At 27.0% G+C, this 19,800-nt stretch overlaps 1 protein-coding gene and 1 long non-coding RNA gene across 2 annotated transcripts; both read left to right on the forward strand.

The window, feature by feature from the left end:
• Positions 1-5,888: 5,888 nt before the first annotated feature.
• Positions 5,889-7,230, forward strand: LOC122509619. Its single transcript, XM_043623815.1, has 5 exons — positions 5,889-6,000; positions 6,149-6,416; positions 6,679-6,769; positions 6,847-6,983; positions 7,074-7,230. The coding sequence occupies exons 1-5, from the start codon at positions 5,889-5,891 to the stop codon at positions 7,228-7,230; spliced, it is 765 nt and encodes a 254-aa protein (XP_043479750.1).
• An 8,413-nt stretch (positions 7,231-15,643) lies between these two features.
• LOC122509655 lies at positions 15,644-18,679 on the forward strand. The gene is made up of 5 exons (XR_006302374.1): positions 15,644-16,083; positions 16,166-16,283; positions 16,458-16,582; positions 17,056-17,323; positions 17,432-18,679. It is a non-coding gene; the product is annotated as an uncharacterized LOC122509655 (long non-coding RNA).
• The last annotated feature ends 1,121 nt before the right edge of the window (positions 18,680-19,800 follow it).

Here is a 19,800-nt window from a genome sequence, read left to right on the forward strand (position 1 = left end):
TATATATATATAACATACATTTTTAATAATTTTTCTATAAATAAATATGATACAGTCAATTTATTATGATAACACTGTATATAACGGTCCCATGATTCAAAAGGAAGTTTAAGCGAGGTCGCTTCCAAGCTTGCGTGGCTATGCGGTATGTGTATTCGACTTGCGTCCTCGAGGTCTAGGGTTCGGTCTCCCGTGCGTGCGATATTTTTTTGTCTTAGTTTTAAGTGTTTTGTGTATAATTCTTAATAATGTTACATAAAGTATAGGTTTAAATAATTATTAACAATAATAATAATTATAAATAATTATTAATTTAAATAAGATAGTCTGTCTAAATTAATGAAAGAAAATAAGAAAAATATTTTTTTTAAAAACTTAGTCCAATAAAAGCAATTCTAATAACTATTTACATTTTTAATGACACTCATAAAAGTTTATTTACTACAAAAATATTAATAATAATCATTAATATTGAAGTAAATACTCCCCATTCTTTAATAATCAAATAACAAGCTTTAATATAATAAAATGCAGTCAGTATTGGAATTCTACCTGGGTAGCGAAAAGATCGGGGGAAATCCCATGGCCCCGACCGGGTCCCGACAGGGCGGCCAGATCGGGCAAAGTGCCATGGCCCCGGTCAAAATTTCTGCACGGGTATTGAGGGACTCTGACCTACTCAATCGAAATTTATGAAACGACGCTACTTTTGCTTCATTGTTTGGTTTAGTGTTTTGATTTTTTATTTTACAACAAGTAAATCTTATCTTTTTTTATCCTTACAGAAACCTAAAGAAACATTTCCCGGAAATAGAAAAAAGATTAAAATATATAAAAAAATCTAGGGTTAAATATTTTTTATAATAGTTGTTAACTTTTACATAAAGTTTACATATTTTAGAAATTTTTTAATTCTATGCCCTTCAAAAAACTTTTCAAGTTTGTCATCTAAAAAAACCACTGTTCAGTTGTCTTTCTAAAACAACCGCGAACATTCTTCTAGATCAAAAAAGTTGTGATTTTAATGGAGGTGTCGAATTTATTCAATAATTAGAAACTTCTTTTTACTGTTTTTTACGTTCTTTTACATTTAATAGTGTTTTTTTTTAAATTTTATTTGTAACAAATTAATTTTCATTTTAATAAAAACCTTATGCTGTTGAGGTGATTTCTATTTAACATATTTTAAATAAATCTTACAAATATTACAGGCTTATTTAAAACCGTTTGATTATTAATTAAAGAAAGGAATTTGAAAGTTTCTCAATTAAGAACTAATCCCTTGTTAAAAAACCGGACTAATCCGGACTAATCCGAAATTTGTCCGAAACAATGCGGTTTATGGTCAGATTTTTGTCACTCGAAATTAATCCGAAAAAATCCGAACTCTATACGGTTTGTGAACAAATAGTGAAACCGGAGTTGGTCCGATGAAGTCCGAAATTAATCGGTTAATTTTAACTAGTAAATCCGGAATTAGTCCGAAACAGTCAAAATTTAGTCCGGACAATTTAGTGAATGTTAATAAAAAAATAATTATACAAGTTATACATATTAATTATTATTACTTTATGGTACATTCAACATATTTTTCAATTTACCTATCGCAATTTTATTTACATTATAACTTAAAATTTCTAACGCTTGGGGATTCGAACCTACACCTAGCTAACATTATAACGCACCGAAATCGAATACACTAACCACTATACCACGCTCGCATGGGAATAATCTGTCCGTATTTAATCCGAAATTAGTCCGAAATTTTTACCAGGGATATTTCTTTTCATTCTGACATTTTAGCAATACCAGAAATACTATGCACAATAACATATTCTTCAACACATTAATTTTTCTATTTGTAGACGCAGTCTAAAAATACAAAATAAAAAAACATTTAATATACTTTTCTTTATAATAGAGAAAAACAATTACTTTTTGAAAATAAAGTATAAGAATCCAAAAGAAAACAAACAGCAGCCATCATTCTATCTTGGCCAATCAAGTGTTTCACGTCATTTTCACGCGTGCGTAATAGCAATGTACATTTTTTCGAGTTCACGAGTTCGATTTTTCTTGCTTTCTCTTTTTTTTAGAAAGGAGAAAGGATAAAACTTTAAACCCCTTCTAAGCCTGAATTTATAACTTTAATATTATTTTTCATGTATTAATTGGAAGTATTTAAAATTTTTTACAATATTTAACGTAAACCTTATCACGTGGGTATATATAATTCATCATTCAATAGTTGATGGCTTTAAGAAACAATTGCATGAGAAATATGAAATTTTTTACTATCTGGCTTCCACCCTGCCTTGTGAATCTTCTTGTTATTGTTTGTTTAACAGCTTTTAACGTGAATAAAAATAAGGTAAGAAATTTTATTTTTATGTTTTAAAACGTAGCTGATATAATTTAATTACTTTTTCAATTTTTAGGTGGTAAGTACGTCCGTGTCATACTTTGCGGTATTATTGTCATTACGTAAGTAAATTGAGTTCTATGAAATTCTGTTTATAAGACTTCTATTTAATAATTATAATAATATATGCAATTTTTTATTCTTTATTGGTTTTGTTCTATACTGTTTGTAAAACTTTTTAATAAATCATTACATATGGACTTCTATTTTTTTGTTAAAATATTACTGCAAAAAAAGTATCTAATCTCTTATTATTATTCTATCTTCCACCGTGAAGAGCACCTCGAGGCAAGTCTATGGACTACAGACATATTTCATTAGATGAACTGTTAATTTTTAAACTATCACTATCTATAAACTCCACGAAGTAAAATAAGAAAAGCGATTTTTTTCGCCAGGTCAATACGATCCTTTTCCTTCAATAGTAACTAATTTTCATACAATTTATAGAAAGCTGTCTTAAAAATTGAATTTTGAACATAATATCAGACGTCGGAATGGATGCATTTAACTCACATTTTAAAATAATTGAATTCTTAACACGTACTGTGGGACTGTGGCCTTCTCAATCGAAACCTTTAAAACTACTACTTACCTCCATTAGCTGGTTTAGTCTTATGAGTTTTCTTCTACAAGAAGTAAATCTTTCTATATTACATTGCCTAAACAAAAAATATTACTCGGAAATGGACCCATTTTGAAATTTCATTAAATTCAATAGTTGCTGGCTATAAAGAATAATTGGGGTGATCTGGACTTTTTTATTACTCTTCTTCCACCCTGCCTCATTAATATTCTTGGCATTTGTTGTTTAACAGCCCGTGCAGAAATTTTGACCGGGGCCAGGTCGGGGCCAGATCGGGACAAACCGGGCCCCGATCTGGCAACCCGACCTGGCCCCGGCCTGGTTGAAACACTAAAACCGACCGGGGCCATGGCACTTTGCCCGATCTGGCCGCCCTGTCGGGACCCGGTCGGGGCCATGGGATTTCCCCCGATCTTTTCGCTACCCAGGTAGAATTCCAATACTGACTGCATTTTATTATATTAAAGCTTGTTATTTGATTATTAAAGAATGGGGAGTATTTACTTCAATATTAATGATTATTATTAATATTTTTGTAGTAAATAAACTTTTATGAGTGTCATTAAAAATGTAAATAGTTATTAGAATTGCTTTTATTGGACTAAGTTTTTAAAAAAAATATTTTTCTTATTTTCTTTCATTAATTTAGACAGACTATCTTATTTAAATTAATAATTATTTATAATTATTATTATTGTTAATAATTATTTAAACCTATACTTTATGTAACATTATTAAGAATTATACACAAAACACTTAAAACTAAGACGGAAAAATATCGCACGCACGGGGGACCGAACCCTAGACCTCGAGGACGCAAGTCGAATACACATACCGCATAGCCACGCAAGCTTGGAAGCGACCTCGCTTAAACTTCCTTTTGAATCATGGGACCGTTATATACAGTGTTATCATAATAAATTGACTGTATCATATTTATTTATAGAAAAATTATTAAAAATGTATGTTATATATATATATATATATATATATATATATATATATATATATATATATATATAAATTAATATGTTTATCATAATAATATGGTAAAAATTGTTAATTTAATTATTTATTCTATATTATTTATAATTTAACTATTTTTTAAAATAATAAAAATTTTTTCATTATTAATAATTCACAATAATACTAAAAATTATTAATTAATAATAATTTATTTTTTTGCCTTAAACATGGAATTTCAATTTAAGTGTGAAAAACAATTAAGAGTTTTTAAGAGTTATAAATGTCAAAAATAATATGTTAATATTATAACCACAAAAAAATTTAACATTTTAGGCAATATTTTTGGTTATCACCATGATAACATCGACAAATGGTTCACCTTCGACAATTGGTGCGTTTGTCCTATTGTTTTAAATTAAAGGAGAATAAATTCTTAAGACATCCCTCGAGGACAATTTTTGAGTTTTTAATTGTTTATAATTTTTATTTTCAAATTTCAATCAAAGTTAACAAATTAACACAATTTTTTAAAAACGGACGTTTATTTTCTTATTCCGTTACTGCACATGCTCTAAATCAGTTCAAATTAATCCAATATTACCAGCAGACAATTAAAAACCCATAAAGTAATATATTTCAATTGTCATAAACAACATTAATTAACAAATAGTTAACTTATGATCCTGTCCAACAGAAAATTTTTGTTGCAAATTTTCTTTTTTACTTAGGTTCTTTTAAAGAATATATGTCTTTTTTGCTTATAATATAACTTATTTAAATATTTAATATTATATATCCGTGGTCTTTTAACATTATCTAAATAAAAAAGTAAACGTGAAAAAAAAATTTTTGGTGGAAAGGAACAAAAATTAACTATTTGTTAATTAATATTATTTGTAACCATTTAAATAAGTTATTTTTTAAACAAAAAGGACACATATTTTTAAAATGAACTTAAATTAAAAAGTAGACGTGAAAAAAAATTTTTTTGGTGGACAGGAGCATAAGTTACATAACTATTTGTTATTTAATATATTGTTTATAACAATTTAAATAAGTTATTTTTTAATCAAAAAGGACAAATATTCTTTAAATAGACTTAAATTAAAAAGAAAATGTGAAAAAAAAATTTTTAGTGGAATAGGAATCAATGTTAACTATTTGTTAATTAATATTGTTTATAACAATTTAAATAAGTTATTTTATAATCAAAAAGGGCAAATATTCTTTAAATGAACTTAAATTAAAAAGAAAAGGTAAAAAAAACATTTTTTAGTGGAAAGAAATCAAAGTTAACTATTTGTTAATTAATATTGTTTATAACAATTGATATAAATTACTTTCTGTTTTATTAATTATATGGTGGTCATATTGTATTAATTTGAACTGATTCAGATCATATGCAGCAACGGAATAAGAAAATAAGCCTCCTTTTTTGAAAAATTGTATTAATTTGTTAACTTTGATTGAAAATAAAAATTATAAACAATTAAGAACTAAAAAATTGACCTTAAGGGATGTCTTAAGAATTTATTCGCCTTTAATTTAAAATAAAGAATACTGAAACCGGTTAAGAATTGTAGGCTGTAGACAGTTTTGAACAGTAAATTGTAAAAAAAATCCCATTGTGCGCTGTTTGTAGATCCTTGGGCAAACCCGGTCTGGTCCTGGTCGGGGCCACGAAGTCGGGGCCAGATCATGAAATCCCGACCGGGGCCAGGGCGGTAATCGGGAACAAAAGTGGCGATTTCTGCACGGGAGCCGTTACAATCAATAGAAATAAAGTAAGATTAATTTCTTTAACTTTAAAACCTAAACTATTACAGAAACAACATACAATCGTATTTTTGTTCTAAAAATGAATTTAAAAATTGTTAACATTATATCATTTCGATTATTTTTTTTCAGATAGAAATGATTTTCTCAAAAATAGAGACAAATTATATGCAATGTGAATCGGATTTAGAATATGAAATTTTGCAGGAATATGGACTTATAGCAAAAAATTCATACATCATTGAAGTTAGTAAGTAATGACAAAATTATGTCTGCAACTTACATTAATTATATTTTTTATTTGAATAAAAAAAAAAATATTGTATCTATTTTTGAAAATTCAATTGATGTGTGGATAAATAAATTTGGAACTCAGGTATTTCAATAATGTGTTTCAGTAATATTTTATACAGTTGGAGTAGAATATGTTTCCTTGCCTCTTATTCCATTTTTTCTGGATATAGTAAGACCGTTAAATGAATCTCGACCAAGATCACTTATTATGCTCGCTGAATATTATGTTGATTCTAACAATGATTATAATTATATAGCAATAACAATACATCAAGTGCTCGTATCACTTATATTAGCTACAGTTATTGTAACAATTGATGGAATCTTTATAGTCTTTATCTACCATGCTTCTGGTCAATTTAAAATACTAGGGTAACTATAAAAAATTCTTTTTATCTAAAAATATACAATTGTATTATTAATTAAAAAATAAATTTTTTTTTGCAGATTAAAAATAAAAAATATCGTAAAACTTGAATATAATATGTCTATTTCTGACGAGGAGAATTTTAAAAATGAAATTAAATTATTTGTCCAAAAACATGAATCAGTTATACTGTTTGTATTAATCCTATTCTTTTATAATAAAATATCAAGGAAATATAACTTTTTTAATGAACTGAATTCTTTTAAGGTTTGTAAATGAAGTTAGTGAATGCTTTTCAATGCCTTACTTTTTTGGTTTGGGATTGAATATGCTAATGATAAGCTTTACAGGAGTTCAGGTAAACGATAAACTTTGAATTACATGTAGCGTATAACATATAAAGGAATATTTATAAAATAACTTATGATTCAACAGTTAATTATAAATTTGGATAATCAGAGTGAAACTGTAAAACTTATTATATATAATTCGGGGCAAATTGTTCGTCTCTTTTGTTTAGCATTGCCCAGTCAGCGTCTAATTGACCAGAGTACTCTACTTTTTCAACATATGTAAGTACCTAAAAAATATATTAAACCAACAAAAAAATTTAGAATATTGGTATTTTCGTTAAAATTTTAAAAGTAATTTTGAAATTATAGATATGAAAGCTACTGGTACACTTTATCTTATGAGTCAAAAGGAATGTTAGGAATGTTGATGCTGATGTGTATAAAACCCGTGACTTTTACAGCGGGAAAATTGTTCTCTTTCTCAATGGGCACCTTTAGTGCTGTTGGTATCAATTATCAATTTTGATTTCTTAAAATCTAATAATAATATTCTTTAATTAATATTTTTGTGTTTTAAGGTGATGAGAACATCCGTGTCATATTTTACAGTCTTGATGTCAGTACGTTAGTAAAAAAGTTCTCAGGTTCTTCTACAATTTTTTTCCATCATGACGAACAGAATGCTTAAGGTGCTTTAATATCTCAAGTGTTTTAGTCAAGCAATCGGCTAGATTCATTTTCACGGTCGGATCACGTAATTTGATTGGCTGTACTAAAGATTCCATTTTCACTGTTTCTAATTTTCATAAACAGTAAAAATAGAATTTACTCTTTAACCATAATCAAATTCAATGAACCGACCGTGAAAATTCATCCAAGAAGATTGCTTGGCCAAAAACACCGGAGGTACACTGTTAAAAATTTTTGTTCCAAATTTTATACAAAAATGTTTGAAGCAATTATCATATACAATTTTGAAAAACTACAACACACATTTTTAAATTTAATACAAATTTTCTTATTAAATTTTAAAACACATTTCTTTAAAATTTTCAAATTATTCTTTGGAAAATGAATACAAAGTGTTTGAATGAAATTTCAAATAGTTTTGTTTGAAACTTCAAACAGTTTTGTTTGAAATTTCAAACAAATCTGTTTGAAATACAAAAACGATTTAAATATTTAAATGAAAAATCTATTATAAACTGTTTATATTGTGTTTTGATATGTTACAATAAATGTAAATTAATTTAAAAAAAAGTTTCATTGGCATTTTTACGGAAATTCGACACTACGATTTGAACCCTTAGTCGTATATAGTGTTGTCTGTGTATAGTGTGTCTTGTATGGAGCCATCAACCTTGAGAGCTGCGCCTAGACGCGCTCGACCAAGGGAGGCTATGAAAATCTCTTGCAAAGTATCAGTAGTGAGAAACATGTGGACCATTCCCTTTTTTTGACTACTTCTAAATTTCTAAAGATTCAATATCTTTAAAATTCTTCACCAACCGATTCTTGTATTCTTTACTTTTTTTCTCTTCACGTTTCTGTTAAATTTATGATATGTATTAAGATGTTTTAGAAATATTTAAACAATACTTTATGAACAGCAGATTTTTTATGGAAAAATATTTTTCTATTTAATTTAGCAGTTTTTAAATTTTAATCTGTACAAAATAACTAACTATATTAATTAATTATATTATATCATCCAAAATGTTTTATTCTCTTAATAAGTTTTGTCAAATTTAACTAATTAAATTGATTAAAAAAATTTTTAGTTATTTCAACATTTGAAAATGTATTTACTTATAAATAATGTTTTAAACTAATTTAGAGAATTATTAAACACATATGTTTGAAGCAATTTCGTATAAAAACTCAAAAAAATTTCAATTAAGTACTTTTCAATGAAAAAGTTATAAATTTACCTACAATATTTTAAAACATATGTGTATTGAATTATTTTACACATAAATTTTTCAAACACTTTTTATGAAAAAGTTGTAAATTTACATATTTTTCAAACTTATGTATTTGAAGTTAATCCATACAAAATTTTTTGAAAATTTCAAACACTTTTGTTTGAAAATATTGTAAATTTACAAATCTTTCAAACATATGTATTTGAAGTTAATCCATACAAAAATTTTTGAAAATTTCAAACACTTCTGTTTGAAAATATTGTAAATTTACAAATCTTTCAAACACGCGTTTTTGAAATTATTTCATATACAATATTTATAAATTTTCAATCACTTTTTGTATGAAAGTATTGTAAATTTACAATCTTTTTTAACAGATAGAAGCATCTTTATGCTGAAACTAGGCGTTGGGAACAATTTATGATTCTTCATTTTATTCATATGGATTAAAAAAAAAGTAATTGTAGAAGCATTCTTAAATTGTTGATTCTTCGAAAAATCGAATCTAATTAATTGTTATGATTTTTCTTAATAAGTCTAACAATTTATGCAATTTTTAATTATTTCTTCGTTTCCTATAGCACTCTTCATAAAGTTTTTCCAGAAACCACTATTTGTATAGATGTATATTTTTGTGAAAATCTTAGCTCTTGCTACTATTTTAATTCCATTTACTTAGCGGATACAAACTTACTTATTCTTGGTGTGTTATAATTATTTAAAATAAAAAATTGTATTAAATCAATAATAAAGAAAGTTACTCACACAGCATCGAAATGTTCAGAAATATTGTCAATGTTGCTTGGTAGGTATAATTAATAATCAACGTGCAGATAATCATTCAAAATCTCCTAATGTGTACTGGCAAATATTTACTATGGACATAACTCTTTAGATGAACTGTTAATTTTCAACTATCACTATCTATAAACTAAATCACATTTCAAATAAGAAAAATGATTTTAGTATTATTTTGGCCTTCGTAATCAAAATTTAAGAAATAACTACTTACCTTTATCATTTGGTTTAGTGTTCTGTGTTTTCTTCTACAAGAAGTAAATCTTAATGCATTTATCTTAAACATTTTCCATATTCTTTATCACATGGGTATATTTTCTATCATTCAATAGTTGCTGGCTTTAAGAATTGCGTACGATTTTGAAAACAATTCTCAGAAATAATGTTGAAATTAAAAACAATTAAAATTTTCAGTTTGTAATGACAAAGAATTCATTTTATTAATTGAAAATAATTTTATTAAAATAAAAACCGCTGCCAAGTTGTACATTTTTATAATTTTGGTGTTCATTTCATGAACACTCCGGTTAATATGGACGAAAATGTAGTTTTTTCTAAATAAAGATAGATTCTTGAACTTTTAAAACATATATTTCATTTTCAAAAAAATGCAAAATGGCGGCCAATATGGCGCATCTAGAAAATAATGTTTTTTTAAATAAGGAAAACGGTGGGCATTCTACACTGCGCAATTTTTAGTCTAAAAACAGAAACTCAAAATCTTTTATAAAGGTGACATCCTAAAGAATAGGTTATACCTATAAAATAGTTAAAAAGTTAACAAAATGACAAAATGGCGGACACATTTTTAAAAAAAACTGCGTTTTTGCATTATTTTTCCATATTTGACCTCTTGTAAAAATCTCTATTGTTAACAATTTTATCATATTATAGGTATAACCCCTGTAGAATTTAGTTACCTTTAATAAACCACAAATCCGAAGTTGATTGATTAAATAGTTTAGACGCTACGATGCCCACCAGTTTAAAAAATCTTGTTTCGAGAAAAACGCGTTTAAAGCTTAAAAAACATTTTTGTGCAATAATTGTATTCTTTGCAACGTTGAAGACGGGTATCGCAAAGGGTAGGCCGATTTTCGCGAAACCCCCAAATTTTTTTTTTAAATTCAAAATTATTATATTTTTTATTTCTAACTTTGATAATTGTCTTTTATTAAGATTGATGTCCATATTTTAGCCATTTCTTCAATTTTAATATCTATTTATAGGTTGTATACAATAATACTTTTAAAAGTTGTAGAGAAATCTTATATAGTTTTGAGAAAAACGCGTACATAAAAAAGGTTTCAAAACCACTTTACTCATAGTAAAAACTTTTTTTTTACTTACATTGAATCGTCTATTCCAGGACCATATGAATCTTCTGCATCTTCAGCACCTTCTAGAACTTCTTTTTGTTCTTGTTCATTTACAATAGGCAGATTGAAAAAAGGGATAGACCGACAATGTTTACAAACTTGAATGTAACTTGAGGAATATTTAACGGACCGCCTTGAAATTTTCTGAGTGTACTCTTAAATACATGTATATTACGAAAATGCAATAAAAAATCGATTTTTTCAAAATCCTAAGTGGATGTGTTGATATGAAACAGTGCGTGAGCACAAAGAACAAACGAGATATGTCTTGATACAAATATTTTATTTGAGGTTGAATTCAGATTTTACTTTACGGTACAAAAAGGCGCCTGCAAATATAAATAAATAAGTATAATTATAATATATAATCAGATGAATATTAAGATAAAGATGTTTGTTAATTATTACCTTTTGTACATAATTTCGAGAAATAATATTGGCGTCTTACTTCTACACAGTCATGATAATAAAACATAAGAGAAACGAAACTCTCGCGTAAGGCATACATCAATAGAACATAAAGCTCATTTCACACACTTCATAACGCAAGGTCCGTTCACAATTAAATATGATTCAATTTAACAGGACGTAACCCCTTACATAAATTGTCAGGAAGTGTCTAAAAAATAAATTTTAATAATTACTCATTATTTTTGAAACCAAAAGCCAATGTATAAATAAGTTATCGAATTTTATTTTATGTAATATAAAGTAAATTTACTTACTTTCGGCTATGATGTATCCATGTCACAAAATTAAAATTCATACAAATTTAACAACATATATCACTATTCAAAATTGTCTTCTCTACGTTTCGAAACAAACGGATATGACCCGAACCATTGTCTTGCAAAGAAAACTAGTTTTCAAAATCAGCTGCTCATTTTGATTATATCAAATGATTGATAGCCGTTCCAACCTAATTATGTGAGGTATTAAAAATTCTAAAATAGAAATTTTTTACGACTTTAATCAATATTTCGGTCAATTGGAACCATTGTAGCAAACATGAGAGAATATTTTTTCTCAATTAAAATCTAAGATTCCAACGACTGATTATGTAGAACTATAATTTTTTTAAAATTTTTCTATACTTATTCCGCTAACAGGAAAAGTCGAGGTATGAAATTCAGACAAAATTATTAACATCGTAACACAAAGCTTTATAATTCGGAAAACAAAATATTTGTTGTGTATTTAAAAATTGAGACATATCTGATTAGACGAACTGTTAATTTTAAACAATGCATCTTTACATTTAAAAGACGAAGGTAAGGCTGCTTGTGTATTTTCTGAGAAAATTGATTTTCTTCATCAACTCAAGACGATCCTCTTCCTTAAAGGGTTGAATACAGACTAAGTATGTTTTTCATAGGGAAAATCGATTTTCTCCTTTTACAGATAAATTAATTATTAAAGGCCTCTAATACTATGTAGTGTATTTATTTAAAAAGTTCCTAGAAACGTACAAAGTAAACCTGATCCTCAAAGTACAAAGTAAACTTAGAATTAATATTACATGAGTTACTTTTTAGCTTCTCAAAAAACGATTGACTTTATACTGAGAATAATATTCTTAGAGGTAACTGTAATTGTCGAACAATTTATAGAAAGCTGTCTGAAAAGTTTTTGTATTATATTCATATCAGACGTCGACATGGAAGCATACAATTCTCCTATAAAAATCGTTGAATAATACGTATTGAGGGACTCTGACCTACTTAATCGAAATTTATGAAACGACTACTTTTGCTTCATTGTTTGATTTAGTGTTTTGCGTTTTCTTTTACAACAAGTAAATGTTTATGCTTTATAGTAACTTAAAAAATATTTCTCAAAAAAAATTCAAATTTTTATAAATTAAATTTACCCTAGACAGTACAACTGGTGTACAAAAGTACACAAAACTTATTTTGTTCCTAGAATTTTGATATCACAAAGTAACTTTATTATAAATTTATAATCGTCATTCAATAGTTGCTGGCTTTGAAAAATAATTGGAGAAATATGGACAGTTTTATTACTTGGCTTCCATCCTACCTTGTAAATGTTCTTGCCATTGTTTGTTTAACAGCTCTTAACGCCATTAAAAATAAGGTAAGAATTTCTATTAATTTATATGAACAAAAAGATTACAAACAAATATATTGTTATATTTTGTATTCTACAAAGGGATTAATAATTTTTTACATATAACACTATAGTGAATATATTCACATACTCTTTCTTTTAGATATAACAAATTTTCTCAAAAATGAAGAACGATTATCTACATTACGAATCTGATTTAGAATATAAAATTTTGCAAGAATACGGACTTTTAGCAAAGAACGTAAACAAGTTTGAAGTTCGTAAGTAATGAAATAGCTGATGAACTCTATTTTTAAATAAAATTTTTTTCTATTTTTTAAACAACATTTCATCCAAAATTTTATTTCAGTTATGATTTACGTAATCTTAGTAGACTACGTTTCAACACGAATTATTCTGTTTCTTAGATCTATTAAAACCGTTGAATGAATCTCGGCCAAGAAAGCTTATAATAATTGCAGAATATTTTGTTGATTCTAACAATTTTAACAATTATAAAGCAATATTGATACATCAAGTGTACATGACTTTACTATTAAGTACAATTGTTTTAACAATTTATGGAATCTTTATAGTCTTAATCTACCATGCTTGTGGTCAATTTGAAATTTTAGGGTAAAGCAAATTTAAAAAAAATATATATTATGTACAAAATTTTATTACTGTAATTAAAAACTTAATTGTTCCTTTGCAGATTGAAAATAAGTAACAGTGTAAAACTGGATTATAACATGTCTATTTCTGATGAGAATAATCTTAAAAGTGATATTAAATTTTTTGTTGAAAAACATAAAGCAGTAATAATGTTTGTATTAATTCAAACCACGTCAAATGTAACAGCAAATATTTTTTAATTTTTCGTGTTACAAAATAAAATTTATAAGCAAGAAATAACAATATTTGTTGTTACACTGAACGAGGCCTGCACTTTTAATTTTTGTAAACTAAAACACAATTACAAGGAAAAATTATTTTTTTTAAATTACTGGATTTTTTTAAGGTTTGTAAATGAAATTAGTAAATGCTTCTCAATGCCCTACTTTTTTGGTTTGGGTTTGAATATGATAATGATAAGCTTTACAGGAGTTCAGGTAAACCAAAAAATTGACATATTTATGTCCGTAAAACATTAGCAGAATATTTATAAAATTGTCCAATAAATTCACAGTTAATCATAAATTTGGATAATCGAAGTGAAACTCTTAGAGATATGTCATTTAATTTGGGTCAAGTTTTTCGCCTCTTTTGTATAGTATTACCAAGTCAATGTCTAATTGACCAGAGTACTCTACTTTTTCAAAATATGTAAGTGTAAACAAAGAAATCAAATATTTTGAGTTAGAATTTCTACATTTTAATAAAAATGTTGTGTCCCAATTAGTATGAACAAATACAAAATTTTATAGTAAAGAAAAATTTTTTTTTCTCAAAATTACTTTATCTCTAATAATTTATTTTAATATTCCAAACTTAGACAATTCATATTTTCAAATTGGGAACTATCACTAGAGTTTAAAAAAAAATGCTAAATTATGACAAGAACTTAAAAATTTATAATTTATAAAAATGAAGTATGTAATTATGAAATTGTAGATATGAAAGCTACTGGTATATCGTATCTCCAGAATCAAAACAAATGTTAAGAATCTTAATTATGATGTGTATAAAATCCGTCTCTTTTACAGCGGAAAATTGTACTCCTTCTCAATGAGCAGCTTTAGTGTTGTTGGTATCATAACAATTTTGTTTTTTTATGTTTTAAAACGTAGCTGATATAATTTAATTACTTTTTCAATTTTTAGGTGGTAAGTACGTCCGTGTCATACTTTGCGGTATTATTGTCATTACGTAAGTAAATTGAGTTCTACAAAATTCTATTCTTGTCTATTTAATAATTATATTAATATATGAAATTTTTTATTATTTATTGGTTCCGTTCAATACTGTTTGTAACACTTTTCAATAAACCACTAAATATGGACCTATATATTTTTTGTGAAAATGTTACTGCAAAAAAGTATCTTATCTCTTATTATTATTCTACCTTCAATTTTCTTGGCAGATACAAAATTATTTATTTTTGGTCTGCTATAGACCGTGAAGAGCACCTCGAGGCAAGTCAGTAGACGAACTGACTCTAAACACTGAGCGAGCGAGTTATATAGGCGCGAAGGCAGCGAGTGGTGGGGGAAGGCGGACTGCGCGAGTTGCGTGCGTTGTCGTCAGTCTCTCTCTGCCTGCGAACTGTACCCGACTACGATGACTGTGCTGTATGACGTATACGCTATTGTTATATCGTATAGTTCATCCTTACCTATAATGATAAATTGACATTTAGCGTCAAGGTCAAAAAATTCTTTTTTTTGAAGTCTTAACTACTTTTTGCTACGCAATTGTGTAATGTCAAAAAGTTTTCTATGGACTACAGACATATTTCATTAGACGAACTGTTAATTTTTAACTATTACTATCTATAAACTCCACGAAGTAAAATAAGAAAAGTGATTTTCTTTGCCAGGTCAATACGATCCTTTTCCTTAAACAGTATAACTAATTTTCAAACAATTTATAGAATGCTGTCTCAAAAGTTTAACTTTTAATATCATATCAGACGTCGGAATGGATGTATTTAATTCTCTTTTTAAAATAATTGAATACTTAACACGTATTATGGGACTGTTTGGTTTTTGGTTTAAACTGAAGGGAAACACTTCAGATTCGAAACAAAAATAAAACAAGAATTGATTTTGTATTGTAACTAACGAAATGATAATTTTAAATTTAATAGATTTAACATTGACGAGATCTGGTCTGTGAGAATGCTAATGAGCAGATGAGCTACTGGTTGGTTTCTTAGACGCGCTGCAGTGTGTTAGTGTGTCACGAGAAGTACAGTTGGGTGTATGTGTAGCGTCGTCTTGCTTACAATGAGATTTTGATAGTGTGTGAGTAGTAAAATTTGCGCGAAAACCGAAGAATGTAAAAAATACAAGTCTGGTGTCGAGATTAAGAAAATATGAGTGAAAAATTCCCATGACTAAAATTTGATACTTGGAAAATATTCAACACTTGCTTTAAAGAATAATTGGGGTGATCTGGACTTTTTTATTGCTTTGCTTACACCCTGCCTCGTTTAACCTTCTTGCCATTTGTTGTTTATCAGCCGTTACAACCAATAGAAATAAAGTAAGATAATTGCTTTAACTATTTAAAGACTAAATATTAAATTATATTATTAACATTATATCATTTCGATTATTTTTTTCAGATAGAAATAATTTTCTCAAAAATAAGGGAAGATTATATGCAATGTGAATCTGATTTAGAATTAGAAATTATGCAAGAATATGGATTTATAGCAAAAAATGCATACATAGTTGAATTTAGTAAGTAATGCCAAAATTACGCCTACCTTAAATTAATTTTACTTTTAATTTAAATAAATTTAAAAAAAGGTTTAGTGTTCTGTGTATTGTCTTCTACAGGAAGTAAATGTTTATTTATTTCAAACATTTTCCGTAAACTTTATTACATGGGTATTTTTTTATCATTTAATATAGTTGTTGGCCGCTTTGAGAAACAATTGGAGGAATATGGATACTTTGGTCAGTTGGCTTCCAAGCTGCCTTGTTACTTTTACAGTCATTAGTGGTTTAATATAGCTGTTAGTGACAATAGGAATAAGGTAAGATTACTTATTAATATTCAACTATTTAAAGACTAAAATATTACGAAAACGATATCATCACTGTGTGCAAAATCCCATGATCTATCGTGACTAACGCGATCGCTGGAATTCTCAGCAAAATTGCATTTGACTACTTTCGATGTGCTTAAAAAGACGCGAACCATAATTTTAAGTCACCAATTTAATGATTCTTGAATTTGGTCAGGACGTTCCTAAAATTCTGGTCAACATTAAAATTGAATTTATAATTACCTATGTAACTTTTTAGACTTTTAAATCTGATTTAGAATATGAAATTTTGCAAGAATATGGTCTTATAGCAAAAAATGCATACATAGTTGAAGTTAGTAAGTAATTACAAAATTATCATACAAATTCTAAAACAAAGACAATTTTTTGTTGCAAATAAATTTTTAAAAGAAAATTTATTTCTATATTTTCAAATAAAATTAATTAATAATGTGTTTCAGTCATTTTTTATGTAGTTGGAGTAGAATACGTTTCCTTGCCCCTTGTGCCATTTTTTCTGGATATAGTAAGACCGTTAAATGAATCTCGTCCAAGAACGCTTATTATGATTGCAGAATATTTCGTTGATCCTGATGATTATTATAATTATATAGCAATAGCAATACATCAAGTGCCCACAGGTCTTCTAATAACTACAGTTATTTTAGGAATTGATGGAATTTTTATAGTCTTCATCTATCATGCTTGTGGTCAATTTGAAATTTTAGGGTAATTTGAAATTAATTTTAATTGAAATTAATTATTTATTAAAATTAATTAATCTTAATAATATAAAATTTTATAATTGTAATTAGAAAATTAATTTTTTTTTTGCAGATTAAAAATAAAAAACATTGTAAAAATTGATGACAGCATGTCGATTCCTGATGAAAAGGATTTTAAAAATGAAATTAAATTATTTGTTAGAAAGCATAGATTGGTTATAATGTTTGTATTAATTCAAACCACGTTAACTCTAACAGCAAATATTTCATTTTTTTTTTAATATAAATATTTATGAAAATGTAATGTTTAAAAAAGATGCATCGCTTCTTTATTGTGTGGAAGTTAAGGGGTTGCATTTAGTTAGACAGCCGAAAAGTTTATTGTTACACTTGACATGGTTTGATACTTTCATTTTTCGTAAAATAAAAAAAAATTATATCAAAAGCAAAGAAAACTTTTGTAATTTTTTATGAAATTTTTAAGGTTTGTAAACGAAGTTAGTGAATGCTTCTCAATGCCCTACTTTTTTGGTTTGGGATTGAATATGCTAATGATAAGCATTACAGCAGTTCAGGTAAAGCAAAAAAAAATTATACCTCTACGTATAACAACCTAAAAGAATATTTATAAAATGCCTAATAATTTAACAGTTAGTCGTAAATTTAGACAGTGAAAGTGAAACTGTTAAACTTCTGATATACAGTACGGGGCAAATTGTTCGCCTCTTTTGTTTAGCATTGCCCATCAGTCAGCGTTTAATTGACCAAAGTACTCTACTTTTTCAATATATGTAAGTAGCTTAAAAAATATATTAAACCAAAAAAAAAGAATATCACTATTTGCGTTAAAATTTTGAAAGTAATTTTAAAATTATAGATATGAAAGCTACTGGTATACTTTAACTCCGGAGTCAAAACAAATAATAAGAATCTTAATGCTAATGTGTATAAAACCTGTGACTTTTACAGCAGGAAAACTGTACTCTTTTTCAATGAGTAGCTTTAGTGCTGTACGTATCAACTATAAATTTTGTTTTTTATTTTTATAATGATATTCGTTAATTAATCTTTTTGCTTTTTTAAGGTGATGAGAACATCCGTGTCATATTTTACAGTCTTGTTGTCAGTGCGTGAATAGATGTACCCTAAAAATATTCTTCTATAAAAATAATGTAACTGACGATTTTTCTTAATAATTATCATAATTTATGTAATTTCTTTATTTCTTGGTTTGGTTCTATAACACTCTATAGAATTCAGGAAAGAAAACACTTTATATAGATGTGTATATTTTTTGTGAAAATCTCACTGCAAGAAAAAGTATCTTATTACTAGTTTTCTACCTTCTATTTTCTTGGGAGATACGAAGTAACCTATTTTTAAAATATTGTATAGTTATTTAAAATAAAAAATTGTATTAAATTTATAATAAAAAAAACAATACCTATACAGCGACGAAATTTGCAGACCCATTTTATTAAGTAACAAAAAAATTCACTATAGAATATCGAATAAAAAAATGTGTTCTTGGTTTAGTTACGGTCTAATTTATTAAAGTTTGATCAGAACTGTTACTATTACTAGTTTTGAATTGATAACATTTTTTGTTGTAGTTTCGTTTATTGTCGTTCGTAGATTCATAGTTAATTTTAGTTCTTGATGAGTTTGTGTTTGAAGTAATTCGTGATCTAATGATGATGAATCAAGAATCAGTTTTATAATTTTTGTATGATTAGTCAATATGTTTGCTAATTGATTTTGATCGTCAAGAACTTCATCAAATTTGATTTTTAATAGCTACTAAGTCTGCATCATTCATAATTCCAAATAAAGGCTTTGCTATATCTCCCACTACTATATTGGTTAAACCTCTTTTTATTCGACGTTCTCCTAACAATTTATTTAATAAATCATGTTTGTTCTTCAATCTGTCAAATCGTCCCCTTATTAAATGAATTTCGTTCTCAGAACTACAATAAATGTAACATGCTGCTTCACTTATTTGAATTGTTTTTTCAATCATATCAAATCTATTGTTTACATAAGTGACGTTTATTCCAATTAGTAATCGACATTTTTCGTGATACTGCAGGTCCTATGTCTTCTTACAGATTTCCTTTTAATTCTGTTATATTAATATTTCCGTATGTTAGGCTACTCTTCAGAATTATCAATAGAATTATGCTGATCATCATTTTCATCATCTGAAAAATTGTAATATGGCATTAACTGGTTGTCGTGAAATCTAATTGTTTGGTTTTTATATAATACTTCATAATTATTGTTGTGAAAAATTTGTGTAATACTTCCTGGTCCTAACCCAACTTCCTGGTTCTAATCAACTTCTTGGTCTTTGCGTGTCATTCAACAGGGATTCCCAGTTGAAATAAAAATGTTTTTTTTTGCATTTTTTTGGAAAAATATGAATATTTGTGATAATCTATATTTCAGAATAAGAGAAACCTTATCCGAAGTTCCTTT

Source organism: Leptopilina heterotoma, unplaced genomic scaffold (assembly GCF_015476425.1).
Source record: "Leptopilina heterotoma isolate Lh14 unplaced genomic scaffold, ASM1547642v1 Lhet_61, whole genome shotgun sequence".
Classification (NCBI taxonomy): domain Eukaryota; kingdom Metazoa; phylum Arthropoda; class Insecta; order Hymenoptera; family Figitidae; genus Leptopilina; species Leptopilina heterotoma.